Source organism: Magnolia sinica, chromosome 6 (assembly GCF_029962835.1).
Source record: "Magnolia sinica isolate HGM2019 chromosome 6, MsV1, whole genome shotgun sequence".
Classification (NCBI taxonomy): Eukaryota; Viridiplantae; Streptophyta; class Magnoliopsida; order Magnoliales; family Magnoliaceae; genus Magnolia; species Magnolia sinica.
In genome coordinates this window covers 104,603,142-104,618,408 of record NC_080578.1, presented here as the reverse complement: position 1 = coordinate 104,618,408, position 15,267 = coordinate 104,603,142, and the positions used below count along the sequence as shown (strand labels likewise).

Genomic DNA, 15,267 nt, shown 5'->3' with positions numbered 1-15,267 from the left:
ATTCGACTGTGGATGGATCGTGACTTAAAAACCAAAAAAATAATTTTAAAAAAAATCCAGAGGGCATCCTCAACCGCTTCAAGCTGGGGTCATCATATGGTTAAATGGAGAAATAGAACGATTCACATTCAAATAAAGAGGGGATAAGATTAGTTAATATGATATTTTTTGGGAACGCTCTATCGATGGTATGAAATAATGAACCGTGGCCCTGCTTTTCAGAAAACAAACCCTGATTGAATATTCTTCTTTAAACTTTGCACATCAACCATTGTATTAATCTCCACCAATTCAGTGCAACTTCTGGGAAGCGGATTGCGTACTGAGTAAACTCTGTGGGGTCCACAGTGATTGATGTATTTTATCCACTCCGTCCATTCATTTTACCAGGTAATTTTAGGGCTTGAGCCTAAGGTTGAAGTATATTCAACCCTCAATTGGACCACACCACAGGAAACAGTGTGAATTGAACATCTACCTTTGAAAATTTCTTGGGGGCCACAGAAGTTTTGGATCAAGCTTGTATTTGTGTTTTCCCTTCATCCATGTTTGTGTGATCTCATGAACTGGTTGGGTGAGAAATAAACATCACTGTGGGCCCTATCAAGGTTTCAACGGTGGAAATCATTATTCTAACTATTTCTTATGGTATGGTACGCTTGATCTTTGGGTATGCTTAAATTTTCGTCTCAACCACTAAAATAAGATGGAAAAATGGATGGAGGGCGTGGATAGACCAGATACATTCACGGTGGGCCCAACCAAGTTTACTCAGTACGATCAGAGCCTACTGAGTAACTCAGTACGCAATCCGATTTCCAACTTGTGATACTGGAGACATGATTTGGATTATCTCATTCGCACACGTACACAAGGGTGTCTATCTACACCAATCATGAGAAGAATCCTACAACGATGGATTCCACTGACCAAAGATTGGCCCTGCCCACTGATCAGTGGAGCTATGGTCCATGAAACAAATGCCCAGCTTTCCATATCTAGCATTGTGGATTGGCTTGATTTTCAGGCAGGGGCATCACGTGAGACCCACTAAATGGACGGCTTGGATCTCAAACATATCTGCTGCAATGGTACATTATTGAGTGTTGCAGACACAAAAGACACTTAGGCTCCTAAAACATGGAATAAATCACTGCCTTTTAGCCTACCCAAATACACCCAGGTTTTTAAGTATTCCTAAATAAAACCCTATCAAAAGGTAGTAATAGAAAATACTAGGGCTGAAAGTCGGGTGAGTTGGGTTGGGTTGGTGCTCAACCCTAGCCCAACCCAAGGTTCCTATACCTGAACCCTAACCCAATCCAACCCAACCTCGGGTTAGGAATTCTCGACCCAAGTCCAATCCAAGCGGGCTCAGTAGGGTTAGTCAGGTGGATACATGCTAATATTTTTGTTAATACATTGGTATATTATATTTCAATACCACTTAGTTTTTGTACCTATGATTTTATTAATTATATATGTAATTATTTCTTGTAAAGAACTTCATTTTTCTAAATAAATAAGCTAAAATATAGGACAACACTCCTTCAAAAGTCATGTTGTGTACCATGCAATCTATTTGGGAGAGATCTTGTTAGCTTGAGTTATCAGAAATAACGTGGACTAATGAGACTCGAGGGCGCTGGAATTTCATGTGCCTTCAACACAGACGGTCCACACACAGTTATACATCGATCGGGTTCAGGTTGGGTCAGGCAACCCGAGACCTCAACCCAAGCTTGACCCAAGTTTTATCGGGTTGGTGTTTGTATAGCCCAAGCCTGAGACCAAACCTAATACATCCTGCCTGAGCCTAACCCAATGTCAGGTTGGTCACGGGTCGGTCGGGTTGCACCCGTCCGACTTTCAGCCCTAGAATATACCCATCATCGATAAAACATATACAATTACGTATTTTTTAAAAAAATTCCAAAATTGCCCTTGTATTTGCTTATGAGATCATTACCGTTATCACGTCTTTACACTAGTTACCCACTCCATTTGCTAGTGCCAGAGGCATGTGCGGGCATATCCATCCATATTGGAAATATGTAAATCCTTCTTTCTACCCGCTACTAATGGTTACTTTGCCCTTTCAATCAAGCCAGTGTAGGTAGGGACTACATGGGGTGAGGGATTTTTGGTAAGGATTGGTAAAAATTCAAGAATTTCAACCCTCCCCTGTTTGCCAAATCCATGGATTTCCCAAATTCACACCTCCATAAATCCATGGATTAGGTGCACATTCAAATCCCCTGAAAAGCCTAAAAAGACTTAGATCAAGAGCCAAAAAAGCATCTCGTTCAAAGTTAATGCTCTACAACAACATAGATGTGGGGCAGGGGTTTTATACGTAAAAAGCCTTAAAATAAATAATAAACATTTACTCAGCAAGCATCTGTTAGAACTGAGTAACCGTCACTTGGGTTCTACTCTTAATAGCACAGTTTTATGTTACAAATTTTTTTTTTTAAAATAAAAATAAAAATCGGCATATTATAATTATAATATTAACATTAACCAGATGCTAGGCATGTGTAGCTGACCCGTCCCAATTGTCATGCACGTCTAATTTGTGGGCCCCACTTTGGTCGAGTTATAAGCCAAATATCAGGTTAACTGACAGCCTAGCTGGTTGATTGGTGCACATCCAATGGGCAGATATAATTAAAAATATCAAACAGAAAATCTAAAAAAAGAAAATTCATTAATCAGAGGTTACAATCATTCAATCAGTCAGAATTTTGTGGTTATAAACTATTTAAGGGCTGGGTTTGGATGTCCCAAGTATCATGACATTTCATGATTAATCAGTCTAGTTTGGTGCAAAACATCATGATATTTGGGGGAACCAAACACAGCCTACATGTGCCCAAGAATTTCAATTGATGTTAAGATACTTGTGACCTCGTGGATTCGCAACCCCCAGGATTGGAAACCCCAGGATTGGCAATCCTCTCGGTGTGTTTGATACCCTTGAGTGTGAATCAACTTTAATTCAAAAATACCTATACATGATATATTCACGGGGGTTTGAATTTAATTACTAAATCAACTTTAATATCCCCAATTAGTGAGATATATAATTTTTAACACTATGGTTGTGATAAGCCCGCTAAAATATATGTTTTGTCTAAAAGTGATGAAATTCCAAGTCTTAGATGGACCGCAAGCACAAGATCATGTCTGAGTGACTAACCAACGATTTTTAATCGTTGATTGATATGGATAATGTTTGGACGGTGCTGGACAATATTTGGACCGTGCTGATCTACATGAACAATGTTTGGATGGTGCTGATCATCTTTAGTGGGCCATGTGCCCAGAAGAATGATAGTGTACAGTGACATACATTTATACATGCAACTATTCAAATGATTTTAAGTGTAATCCAAGCTCTCACCTTGGATTACAAACCCTTTGAGGGGATTGGAAACCCCTTGGATTGGCAATCCCAGTTGCTTTATGCTGCCAAACAACCATGTGGGGGAACCAAACACAGCCTACATGTGCCCAAGAATTTCAATTGATGTTAAGAAACTTGTGACCTCGTGCACAATTCCCAAGTGCATGCATATGAACCATCGCGCTATCAAACTATTAAAATAATTCCCTTAGGTTGTGTATGAATGGAGGAGAATTAAGATGCAGATGCCAAAAGAAAAAAAAAAGGTCAACGATTTCTCAGAAAATGGGCAACCACAGATTCCAGCAGACGCTTCGCTGTTTATTTTGTAGCGCAATTTTCCGTGGAAATAGAGTTTCACTTTCTTCACCACAATTGGGATTTTATTTTTATTTTTTTTAACCTTTCAAGTAGATATACCTTCTAATATAAGCACTGCACTATCATATACATACATGCATCCAACCACATCAGCAACATAAACTAGACAACCTGCTGCAACAGACTCACCTGTAAAAGAGAGTAGATTGCATGTGCCCCCGGGCACAGGTATAGCTGTGTGGGGCCCACAGATATCCGTGACAAATCCACTCCGTCCATCTGTTTTTGAAGACCGCAATAGGATAGGAATCTAAAAATCAGGCATATCCAAAACCCATGTGGGCCATACCACACGAAACAGTGGGGATTGAATGCCTGGAGGTAACAGAAGTTTTGTATCAGGATGATATTTGTTCCTACAGTTTATCTGAGTGGTAATAATCATATGAACGGTTTGCATGGCATAAAAACATCATGGTCAGGCCCACGTGAATTTTGGATCTGCCTGATTTTTAGAATCCTATCCTATTGTGGTCTTTAAAAACAGATGGACAGAGGCCCGGGGACACGCAAACTGCTCTCCCTGTAAAAACCCATATACACACATCATAAATACAATAACGCTTTGTTGCACTAATCGTCGTTGGTGAATCAACTTCACTTGCTACAACAGCCATGCCTACTGTATGCATTTGCTTGCAACAGCCATAGCTGCTACATGCATTCACTTGCCACAGTTGCTGCAACAGCTTTACCTGCACCCACTGCAGCTTTACCTACAAGCATTCATGTATTTGCCGCATAAAAATGAACAAAACAAACATATTTGAATTCTCCCAGTGTGACAATCCTACCCAAAGTGCAACAAGAAGCAAGTCGACAGCAGCTGTCTTGGGGCTTTGAAGAACAAAAATGGAAAGAAAAAAAAAAACCCATTTCATGGAACAACAACCCATTTCAAATAAGAAAGAAGAAGAAGAAGAAAACCATTACTTACAGGAACTCAAAGAAAAGCCAAGAGGCCTCAAATACTCGGGCACTAGAAAATAGAAATAAAGCAGAAGATTTTGGGGCAGAAATAACCAAAAGCTTCAAACTCAAGCCAAGAGGCCTCAAATACTCAGGCACTAGAAATAACGCAGAAGATTTTAGATGCAGAAATAACCCAAAGCTTCACAAGAAGAAACCACAGCCCTACACAAATCATCAAGCAGTCATTCCAAAATCTTCACAAACAAGAACAAATGCCATTATCACTTCCAAAAAATCCCCCCACTAAATTTTCATTGAAGCTTTAGAAGAGCCCAAACCCACTTCCTGCAACAAACTTTTTCAAAGAAAAATGGGGGGAAATTTCTCATGTAGAAAACCAAGGAGGCACAAGAGATCCAAAGATCATAATCATCATCTCAGCCTTATCACAAGAGATCCAAAGAGTCCAAACCCACTTCTTCCAAAAAAAAATTGTTGTTTTTCTTTCTCGTCTGTCTTTTCTTTTGCCATTCTGGCTCAATAAATTCAGTATCTTTCAGGGGAAAAAAGAAGAAGAAGAAGAAGAAGAAGAAGAAGAAGAAGAAAAACCATCTCAGCCTTATCACGACAAATTGGGGTTGACAAATGACAACACAAATCCTGTTCTGCGATTCCATACTTTCAAAGACCATAGCCTTCATTAAACAATAGGTCATCAAATCTTTTACTATAGACTTGTTAAGGACAATAAATGGGCAAAACAATGTCATTAAGTTTTCTATTTTTTCATAAGAAAGCCATCAGATGGGCAACACAACATCATCACATCACTTTTAAGTTTCCTCATTCTTGAAAAGCCATCATCTGTATCTAAATGAATAGATTTCGGTAGTCCGAATAGATCAAAATCCATAGACTGTAGATTTTGCAGCCTATTTTGCATAGCAAATAAAACTGGAGAAGATGAAACTATAGTGAAACATTAAGAAGTGAGTCAATTAAGAAAAAGTATATAATAAGCCTATTAAGAAACTATGACTTGCAACAACCATTAGTCAAACTTACAGCATTAAAAAGAAAATAATTAACTGAAAATTAAGAAAAACACCTTATTTACTGGGAAACACCATCTGCATTCACTGGATGGCCAGAGTTGTCTTTGCTAGAATACACAACAGCATCCTCCAACAACAAACGGCTCAGTTGTTTATCTTCCAAATGTTGCTGTGACAAACAACAAAGTTACCATTCACATTCATCATTTTTTCAAAGGCTCCAATTTAAAATTACTCTAATCCATCAAGACAACTTTAGCCACGCTACCATCAGCAAGACAACAGAACTTTCAGTGGCCATTTGGATGCACATAAAGTTGTTTGCCATACATACTATCTTGCACATACTATGTATGTCATGCATTGTTGGACTGCCTATATTATACCCTGTTTGTCAAGCACCCAGGACAAGGAGTGGAGAAACATGTAACATTATGGTGCATGTGCTTAGTGATTGTCACATGTGGCACATATGAGATGCTTGAAGATTGATGATGTCACATGTGGCACATGTGAGATGCACATATGAGATGCTTGAAGATTGATGGTGTCACATCTAGCACATGTGAGGTGCTTGAAGATTGATGGTGTAACATGTGGCACACGTGAGTGCTTAAACATGGATGGTCGCAAATGTCAAACATTTGGTACATGTGATGCACGTGCACAAAACATTATGTTCCTGCATGTGCACAAAACATCCATATCTACTGTAGATGTTGTAACCATTTTTCCTCGTTCTGTGTGAAAAGGGGGATTGATAAATCACATAAGTGCTGTCCAATGCACATAGCATGTGCAGTACATGACTTTGCATGCATCCAAACAGCCCCTCAAGTCAAGGCAGAATCATGCAATGTCAACTCAGATAGTACATAGACGTGGCACACATGCATGATCCTGCCATTCATCAGTTGGGCCCCACCTAGTAGATGATGTGGCCTGAAAATCGGACCAGTATAGTCATCAACTGGGCCATGCATTGCAATGGCATAAATCCTACTATTGCAAGTAGTAACAATATGGCTCTCTTCTCTTATTTCCATTTTCATTATTTTATGGCTCTTCATTTAAGTAAATCAGTAAAGAGTGGTCAATCCAACTTTTCCATTCCACTCAATCAAGGGCTAGACCTTCGATTAGACCATAGGTCATCAAGTCTTTTCTTACTACTTCCATCCACTTCCTTTTGGGCTTTCCCCTTGCACTTTTAGAGCCACCTACTTGTACCAACTCACACCTTACCAGCAGGGTTCTTGGTCTCCGTTGCACATGACCAAACCATCTAAGTCTAATTTCCTTCATCTTATTACCTATTGGTACTACTCCTAAGTTCCCTCAAACGCATTCATTTCTAATTCTCTCATTCCTCATCTTGCCACTCATCCATCTCAACATCCTCATGTTAGCTACACACATGTTGTTTGCCCAACAATCTGTCCCATAAAGCATGGTTGGTCTTATAGCTATCCTATAAAATTTCCCTCTCAGTTTGAGTGGTACACGACAATCACATAAAACACTAGAGCCACATCTCCATTTCTTACACCCATCTTGAATTCCATGAGCAACATCCTTTTCAATCTCTCCACTCTCATGAATTATTGACCCAGGGTATCGAAAGTGGTCATTTTATGAAACTTATTGGTCAGCAATCTTAACTAATTCCTCTTTTTGCTCCTAGTATTACTAAAATTGAACTCCGTGTTCTCTTTTGTAGTCCAACTAATTTTAAATTCTTTATATTCTAAAACATCCTTCTATAAATCTAGCTTTGTGTTTATGCCCTCCCTCACCTTATCAAAGCTTCTGTCAGCCTATGCCACAAAAGAAATTGAGTTTTTGAGTCTTTGACCTTGAAATTTGGGGTTAAAAGTATTTTGGAATTAGAAATCCTTTGGCAGATCGTCAATTCTTATTATAATGGATTCCACTACACATTTGAGGTTTCAATCAAACATCACAAGAATAACCATAGATTATCCAAAATTAAATTATTTATGATTACAATCATTGTTGTCAAAAGCGATCACATACACGCATGTGCGATCGCATATGCGCATATCGTGGATCATATCGTATATGACATCATGGCATATGCGATCCTGGCAAATATGCCATGGCATACTCTGATATGCGACTAATATACTATTGCATATGTGAGTATGCGATTGCATATGCATATTGCATATGCGAGTATGCGATCGCATACTGCATATGCGATCGCATATTTCCCAATGGTCATAAGAGTCATTTTTATTTTTTATTTTTTTCAATTTGGGACACTCAAATCCCCTCCATTTTCACTATTCTTTACTCCAAAGCTATAAATCTCTAACTCCTTTTTTACACCTCTTTTTCTCTTACTCTAACATCTCTACAACTATTTCAAATATGTTTATGTTTTATATTTTGTAAGTTGTGCTTCTTCTTTTTTGTAAATTGTATTTGCAAATTAAGTTGTAAGTTGTAACTTGTAAGTTGTTTCAAGTTATCCACTTATCAATAAAAATTTTGTGTTCAAAGTTTTTATTAAATTAATTCTCTCTTAATGTAGCTTGTTGATTGTTTTGTTAAAATTTATGTAAGTATTATATGAGCAATTAAATATGTAACTTAATGAAACACTCAAACTATAATGAAATAAGTAAAATAACCCAATCCAATCATGTGTACTAATTAGGCAAGTTTTCCCTATTTTTGTCAATTTTTTCAAATTTTTTATTTTATTAAAAAAAAAGGTTATGCAATCGCATATGCGAACAACATATGCTAATCGCATGCAATCGCATATGCGATTTGACAACATTGATTACAATTACAAATATCGGTAACTATGGTGAACAACATACCACTTATAAGTAATTATGTTCATGTTACAATGTAAAAAATCACAATTAATCAATTTAATATGAACAATTCTAATTGGTCAAAAAATGGTTAACACGTGAAAATTTGGGGAAAATCATCCAAATATGTCCTAATTAAACACAAACCGAGCATGATTTGGTGGATTAAGGCCTATTGAGTTCAAATACTGCATAAAAGGAAGAAAAAAACAAAACAAAGTGATGGTTCTCTTTTCATATTTTCCCAAAGTGGTCCACTCTGCTTCGATTCATGGATTTCCCCTTCTAAAATTGTGTTCTAGTCTCCAAAATATGCCTAATCCAATTGAAAACGGGTTTCTAAACTTCCTCTAAGGTTGACATGAAGGGGGAAAAAAAAAGGAGAAAAAAGAGAGAAAAAATAATGAAAAGGGGCTTTATAAAATTATATGCGTCTTGGTGCAACCAATACACCCAACCGCATTAGGCCAATACAACCAAGAATTTTCAAGGAACCCCATCACGCCCTCATAAGTATTGGCTGCGGCCAAATACTAATCCGATATAGTTGTATCGGGTAATCTGAGGCCGATATTTGTAACCGTGGACCATGATACGTGTCCAAAACTCATCTCTCTCTCTCTCTCTCTCTCTCTCTCTCTCTCTCTCTCTCTCTCTCTCTCTCTCTCTCTCTCTCTCTCTCTCTCTATATTATAAAATATATATATATATATATATATGAGAGAGAGAAATGGTCTTTTGCGAGCAACTGCGGCCTCTGGTGGACCCACTGTGATGCATATGTGGAATCCACTCCAACCATCAGGTGCATCACCCCATGGTAGGTCCAAAGACTAAAACTCCTGGCAAGGTGTTCCACATCCATTACAATATGACCGTAAATGCCGATACGTATAGGTAACGGCTGTGATCGTTACGTGATACGAGGGTGAAATAGGACAGTTGGTTTTTTTGACCGTATCAACCATTACAGGGCAAAACAACCATTACCCCATAACGGTAAAAATATGACCATTTTTTTTTTCTGTTTAAAATTTTAAATCCATTTTCCACTTTTCTCATTCTAAAAACTGTCCTATATTATTCTATAACAGATTTTGACCACCCCTATAGATTTTAGGATTAAAACTATATATTAAAGTGATTTGGGTGAATAGAAGCTTAGTGGGCCATTTTTCAAAAAAAAAAAAAGAGAGTAGTATTTAGGCCTTTTTCCGATTTCTAGTTATAATGCTTGATTGTGATGTGTACTAGACACGCATAACCATGTTCATAAATTCGCCAAAAAACCATATACAACACTCTCACCAAATAGTGGACCATTATGCTACCATAAACATGTTTTAAAAATTTAATACATATTTGGGATATTTACATTATTCTAAATTTTCTAAATATATTTTTTTTAATTTTCCGCGCAAATTTTTTTTTAAAATAAATCAACCGTTACGAGGATCGTAACAGTCGTTACGCCCCCATATTGGCCGTTATGGCTGATACTCGTATCAATAATAGTAGTGCCTATTACGGCCATGATTATCGATACGAAATATCATGTCTCCTGGTCCTTTGGAATTGTAGAAAGCCTCGTGGACCTCTTACTCATCGTCTTATAAAAATGGATCAAGCACTGCATATGGGTCCCACCAAGTGTGCCAAAGAAGGTGTTTAGCACAAAATTCGGTCGTGCGTGAGTGTGTAGTCCCGAGGATACCAGAGCTTTTTACAACTCAATCCAAACCAAACGCCTTAACCCCAAGCGCCAAGATAGATGGAGGGATTGAACAATTGCCAATGACTGAGAACTGAAGAAGTTCGGTCATCTATTTAGCCAATCATATGCGTAATCAAGCAATTTGTGAAGGGGAGGGTTCATCTTTCTAATGAGTTATTTTTGTCTTTCAAATGAAAGGACATTCTCTCACCGTGATAGTAGAGATGATCCAATACGTACAATATGTGAGTAAAAAGAACTCAAATGTATTAACAAGATAAGAGAGCACCCACAAAGGATATTTCCTGTATGATCTAGCATTTGCAGCGTAGATGACGAGGTCTTAGATCTAAGTCTTCCTTGGTCCAACGGTTGGGGCGTAGATGAAGGGAATTACACTACCGGGAAGAGAAAAGGAAAAAGTATTCCTTGTAATCCAGCACTTGGCGTAGATGGAAGGGAATTACACCACTCTTAGTTTAAGTTAGTCCAGCGTAGTAGCTTAGACGGATGATATTACATTGCCCCTAGCCTAAGACTGGCCCAATGTAGCAATGTAGACAGGTTGTGCTAAGATAAGATAAAAGATAAAAGAATAAAATTGATAGACAATGTTGCGTTGTTGATTTGATTTGATATATGTTGGGTTGGCAAGGGCTTGGAACTCTTCAATCGTCCTCCTATTTATAGAACCCTGAGGAATATTGTGAGGAGAGATCTTCATAGTCACTTCTCATGTCTGTTGATGTGGAGATAACCATCTGGACCCATAGACAGTTGTGGCCTATCAAACGACGACGCGTAGGGTAGTCGTTTGTCATGGGTTGTCCATTGGTTGCATGCACATCGTATCCCCACTACGTGGACGAGAGTCTCTCTCGAGCCGCCGCTTATGGTGATAATTATCTACTTATTCGCATGAATGTGAATAATGTGCCGTAATATGAGGCCATGTTAGCGTAATCGCTATTTTGTGCCCTAGATATCTTCGGCCGTAGGGACCACACAATCCATCGTGGCGGATTGGCCGAACCTGTCACTAGTCATGACCATGTTTCGGTTGAAAACCAACCTTGGTCATGAGGCCTTTATGATGAGCGGTTGGCTTTACCACATGAATTGGATATGCAACATGTGCATCCTCATCGTAGCCAGCTAGGTTACCCTTTCTAGACTACTTGTGACTTCTCAAATTCTAATTTCTCTCGGTCATCAGAGCAGCCAAAGAAATCTTTGACTTGACTCTTACAGAGATCTTGCTGCCATGTGGCATCATCTAGGTCATTGGATCTGACGCGGTCATATCTGGCATAAACAAATAGTATATAAGAGGTATTGTACAATGCTCAGCCCAACTTACTGTTGTTTCCATTCCAGCCAAGCACAATGATGTTGCTTATGAGGTGGGACGCAGCCATTGACATGTGCTAGACATGAAACCACTGCACACAAGAGGTGGGTTTTAGCTATGTTGTTGTTGTCAACCGTCCATTTGCAGGCCAACCATCAGATGGCTATGGTTGTCACATGGGAGCTTCGATTACCTTTTTGCACCCTAAAAAACATCGAGTTTAGGTGAAATACATGTCTTCAATATTTTTAGCAACCCCTAAAGAAAACAGCTGAAAAGAATCAAAAGAAACCTGTTTCTTTGACCGAATTGGGTGCCTGGGGGAATTATATTAAGGGTTAGAAAGACTTGGCATCTGCACAGAATACTGGCATGCGTGAAAAAATGAGTAATTCTATTTAAGCATCGTTATATTTCCACAATTTGGCATAAAACCTAGAAATATAAAAACATGAAAAACTTGCAATAGAGATTAACTACTGGGATACTAGTCATTGCTTCATAAAAATGTCGGGAAAATAAAAAGAAAACGGGAAAAAGAAAATGAAGGAGGAGAACATACAATAAGGCAAGCTCTGTATTTGTCCCACTCAGAGATACATTCCTCTTTGTCCCACTGACCCTTGGTGAACTTCTCAGCGTACCACCTGCCACAATTTCCATCATCAACAGTCCCAAACCTACAGAGACAGACAGAGAAAGGGTGAGGGAAAGGGAACCACCTGTTAAAGCAGTCATTGTATGCAGCTCTGAGATGAGCACATGGAGAAGCATTGGCTGTAGTAGAAGAACTCCTCTTCTTAAACCCCATTCATGCATTCAATCAAACAGCTGGAAATCGAAGCCCAACACCACCAACCTCTCTCTCTCTCTCTCTCTCTCTCTCTCTACTTTCTTCTCCTCTTTCGGTCACGCCCGGCTGTCCGAACAGTAACAACAGCTCCCTCTCTTCACCTCTGCCCCAGAATTTCCAAAGTAGACCGATTTTAACGCGACGAGAAAAGGACCTCCTAAAAACATACACTGATACTCTGCAGACTCTGATGAATGATACGCAGGCAGGCACCTAAATTTTAGTGAGAAATTTCATGCCTTGCAAACAGGTAATTCAAAATAAACCGTCTAACATATGGACACTTGTTTAGATGTATCGTGACCAACGATTACTTTTGTTGGAAATTCAACTATTAGATTAATATATATTTATTGTACTGTTAATAATCACAACTACAATCTGACTTTTGGAACCAATCTACAGCGGATTCCACAATTAGTCCGTTTAATTTAAGTTCATTTTTCATTTTCACGGCTTTTTCATGTGCCTGCAAGTGCCATGCATAGCCTGAGTATCGAATCACTCCCCTATCCATGGTCCCTTGGATATATATATAAAAGGTTCTATACAGTCGAGCTCATAGGGAGTCGCCATGAGGTTGAGCTGTGTGGGCCCCACCATTATGTACGTCAAACATCAATATTGCGCATTTGATGCGTCCCTTTAAACTATAGGATATGCCAAAAATCAGCCGTATAAGAAACTCAGGTGGGTCATACCATCTAAAATCATGTGAAAACATGCCTAAAATATATAAAAACACTTGGTGGAGCCCATCCGAAATTTGGATGCATCTGAAACTTGGCCTGACCTCTCATCCAAGTGGAACACACATGATGGATGAGCTGGATTTGTGAACCACATCTTAGTGGGCCCAAAAAATGATTATGAATGTCTTAATGGAGGATAACCTCTCTCAACTTTTGTATGTGGTGTGGCCCACAAAAGTCACTGATTGACTTGATTTTTAAACCCTAGGCTCACAATGGAATGATCCATCTGACTGATGAGGTAGATGTTCGACATACAGCGTAGTGGGGCCTACACACCTTGACCTCATGAGAAGTTCCCATGAGCTGCATAGAACCATTGCCCTATATATATATATATATAGAGAGAGAGAGAGAGGTTCACCTGTGCACACGTGTGCACCTTTAAACAGGTGTCATGGGCGTCTAATTCGAATGGTACATGTGATATGACATCCCATGAAACCCTAATAGACCAATATTCACAATGATCTAAAACTCTAGTTGGCCATAGTAAAGAGAGATGCAAATTAATGGAGGAAATTAATTTCATTTTTTGTGGCCTACCAAAGTTTTGAATTAAATTAAAGTTGGGCCCTTAAGGTTTTATAGAGTGGTGCATCTATGGACCATTTAGATTTTGGACTCACATAACGTATGATAAGTTATCAAAAAGTTCACATGAGTTTCGTGGGAATTAGTGTGCAGCTAAGCATTATATATAGGCACACAAGAAATTAAGCTAACTAAATTGTGGAAAACATTGTTGCCAAGTACAATATAAAAATAAGTTGCTCAACAAGTATCAACTCTTATGCTTTTATACAGTTGTTTTTTGAAATAAAATCACTGGATATTTTAAGTTTGTGACCTTTTAATGAATGTTCAACCATCTAAGTAATTTGTAACCAAGTGGGAATAATTTTTACCAGGCATCTAAATTAGTGCCCATAATTTGGATGGTTTAGTTGAGCAGCTCAAGGAAACAAAATTACATAGTAAAATGATTGTCCACCTATAACAGTAAAATGCCCTCACCTTCATAGATTTTTTACTTTTTCTTTCAATAAAATGTAGTAAGGTATTTAAAATTAAAAGTAAATACAGCATGCTTTTCAATGGAGTATCCCAATTAATGTCACTGAATTGGTGGGCTAGCTTTTATGAGGTGTAGTGAAGCACTTAAAGAACTGATACCATAGATTGGGCACAGTCCAATAGCAACCCCAAGTAGCGGGGGCAGTATAAATGATAAAATAGACTTCTTGCAAATCATGAGCAATATCTTATGACAAGCCATTTACACTATCACAATGGATGGGCTTTCAATTAAGAATAGTGTAATTATATCCACCATGTTATTACATTAGACTTAAATAAATTATGAGCAGTATAATTTCCTTCCATCTATAATTAGGCCAACTGTTAGGTAATAAGGAATAATTTTTTCCCCTTTTAATAGGAAAATTCTCTTTGTTTACACCTAAGTTGTTGACCTAAAAAAACCATCAGGTATGTTAGATCGTCGATGAATATTATTCTAAGCTTTTATCTTTAATTTTTATTCAATATATATGAATTTATTCTATTTTTATATTTTATAAATTAAATTGTTTTTACTATTATGATAAGAAAAAATTTATACAACACAAAAAAAAAAACCTAAAAAAAAACTCACTAAATAGATGAATCATTGGTTTTTATTTATAGGTGATTGAATTAAGAGTGGAATTATTTTAGTTCTCACTATTTCTTTACCTATCTCAACGCCTGGGGTTATAAGCGTTTGAGCCAAATCATGTGTCTCACAATAAACAATGGCAATTGAACAAATGTCATTAAAAACCTTTTAGATTCCACTGAAATGTTTATTTGCCATCTTACCACTGTTGATTAGGAAAAGCAAAAATATCAGCTAATTCAAAACTTTTGCTGGGCCCACAAGTTTTTAACGGTGGCAGTTCAATGAGTAGTGTTTCCCATGGTGTGGTCCGGCTGGGATATGGATCTAC

General features: G+C 38.1%; 1 protein-coding gene across 5 annotated transcripts; it reads right to left on the bottom strand.

Annotated features, from left to right (window-relative positions):
* Positions 1-4,801: 4,801 nt before the first annotated feature.
* LOC131249407 (uncharacterized protein At4g33100) lies at positions 4,802-12,804 on the bottom strand. 5 transcript variants are annotated; one of them, XM_058250166.1, is made up of 4 exons: positions 12,394-12,804; positions 12,234-12,318; positions 5,811-5,926; positions 4,802-4,826 (listed from the first exon to the last, which is right to left on the bottom strand). In XM_058250166.1, the coding sequence occupies exons 1-3, from the start codon at positions 12,480-12,482 to the stop codon at positions 5,816-5,818; spliced, it is 285 nt and encodes a 94-aa protein (XP_058106149.1). In that variant the 5' UTR covers positions 12,483-12,804; the 3' UTR covers positions 4,802-4,826; positions 5,811-5,815. The 5 variants fall into 5 exon arrangements, with proteins under 5 accessions (XP_058106149.1, XP_058106147.1, XP_058106150.1 ...); XM_058250164.1 differs by lacking the exon at positions 4,802-4,826 and adding an exon at positions 5,303-5,572; XM_058250167.1 differs by lacking the exon at positions 4,802-4,826 and adding an exon at positions 5,303-5,566.
* Positions 12,805-15,267: the final 2,463 nt, after the last annotated feature.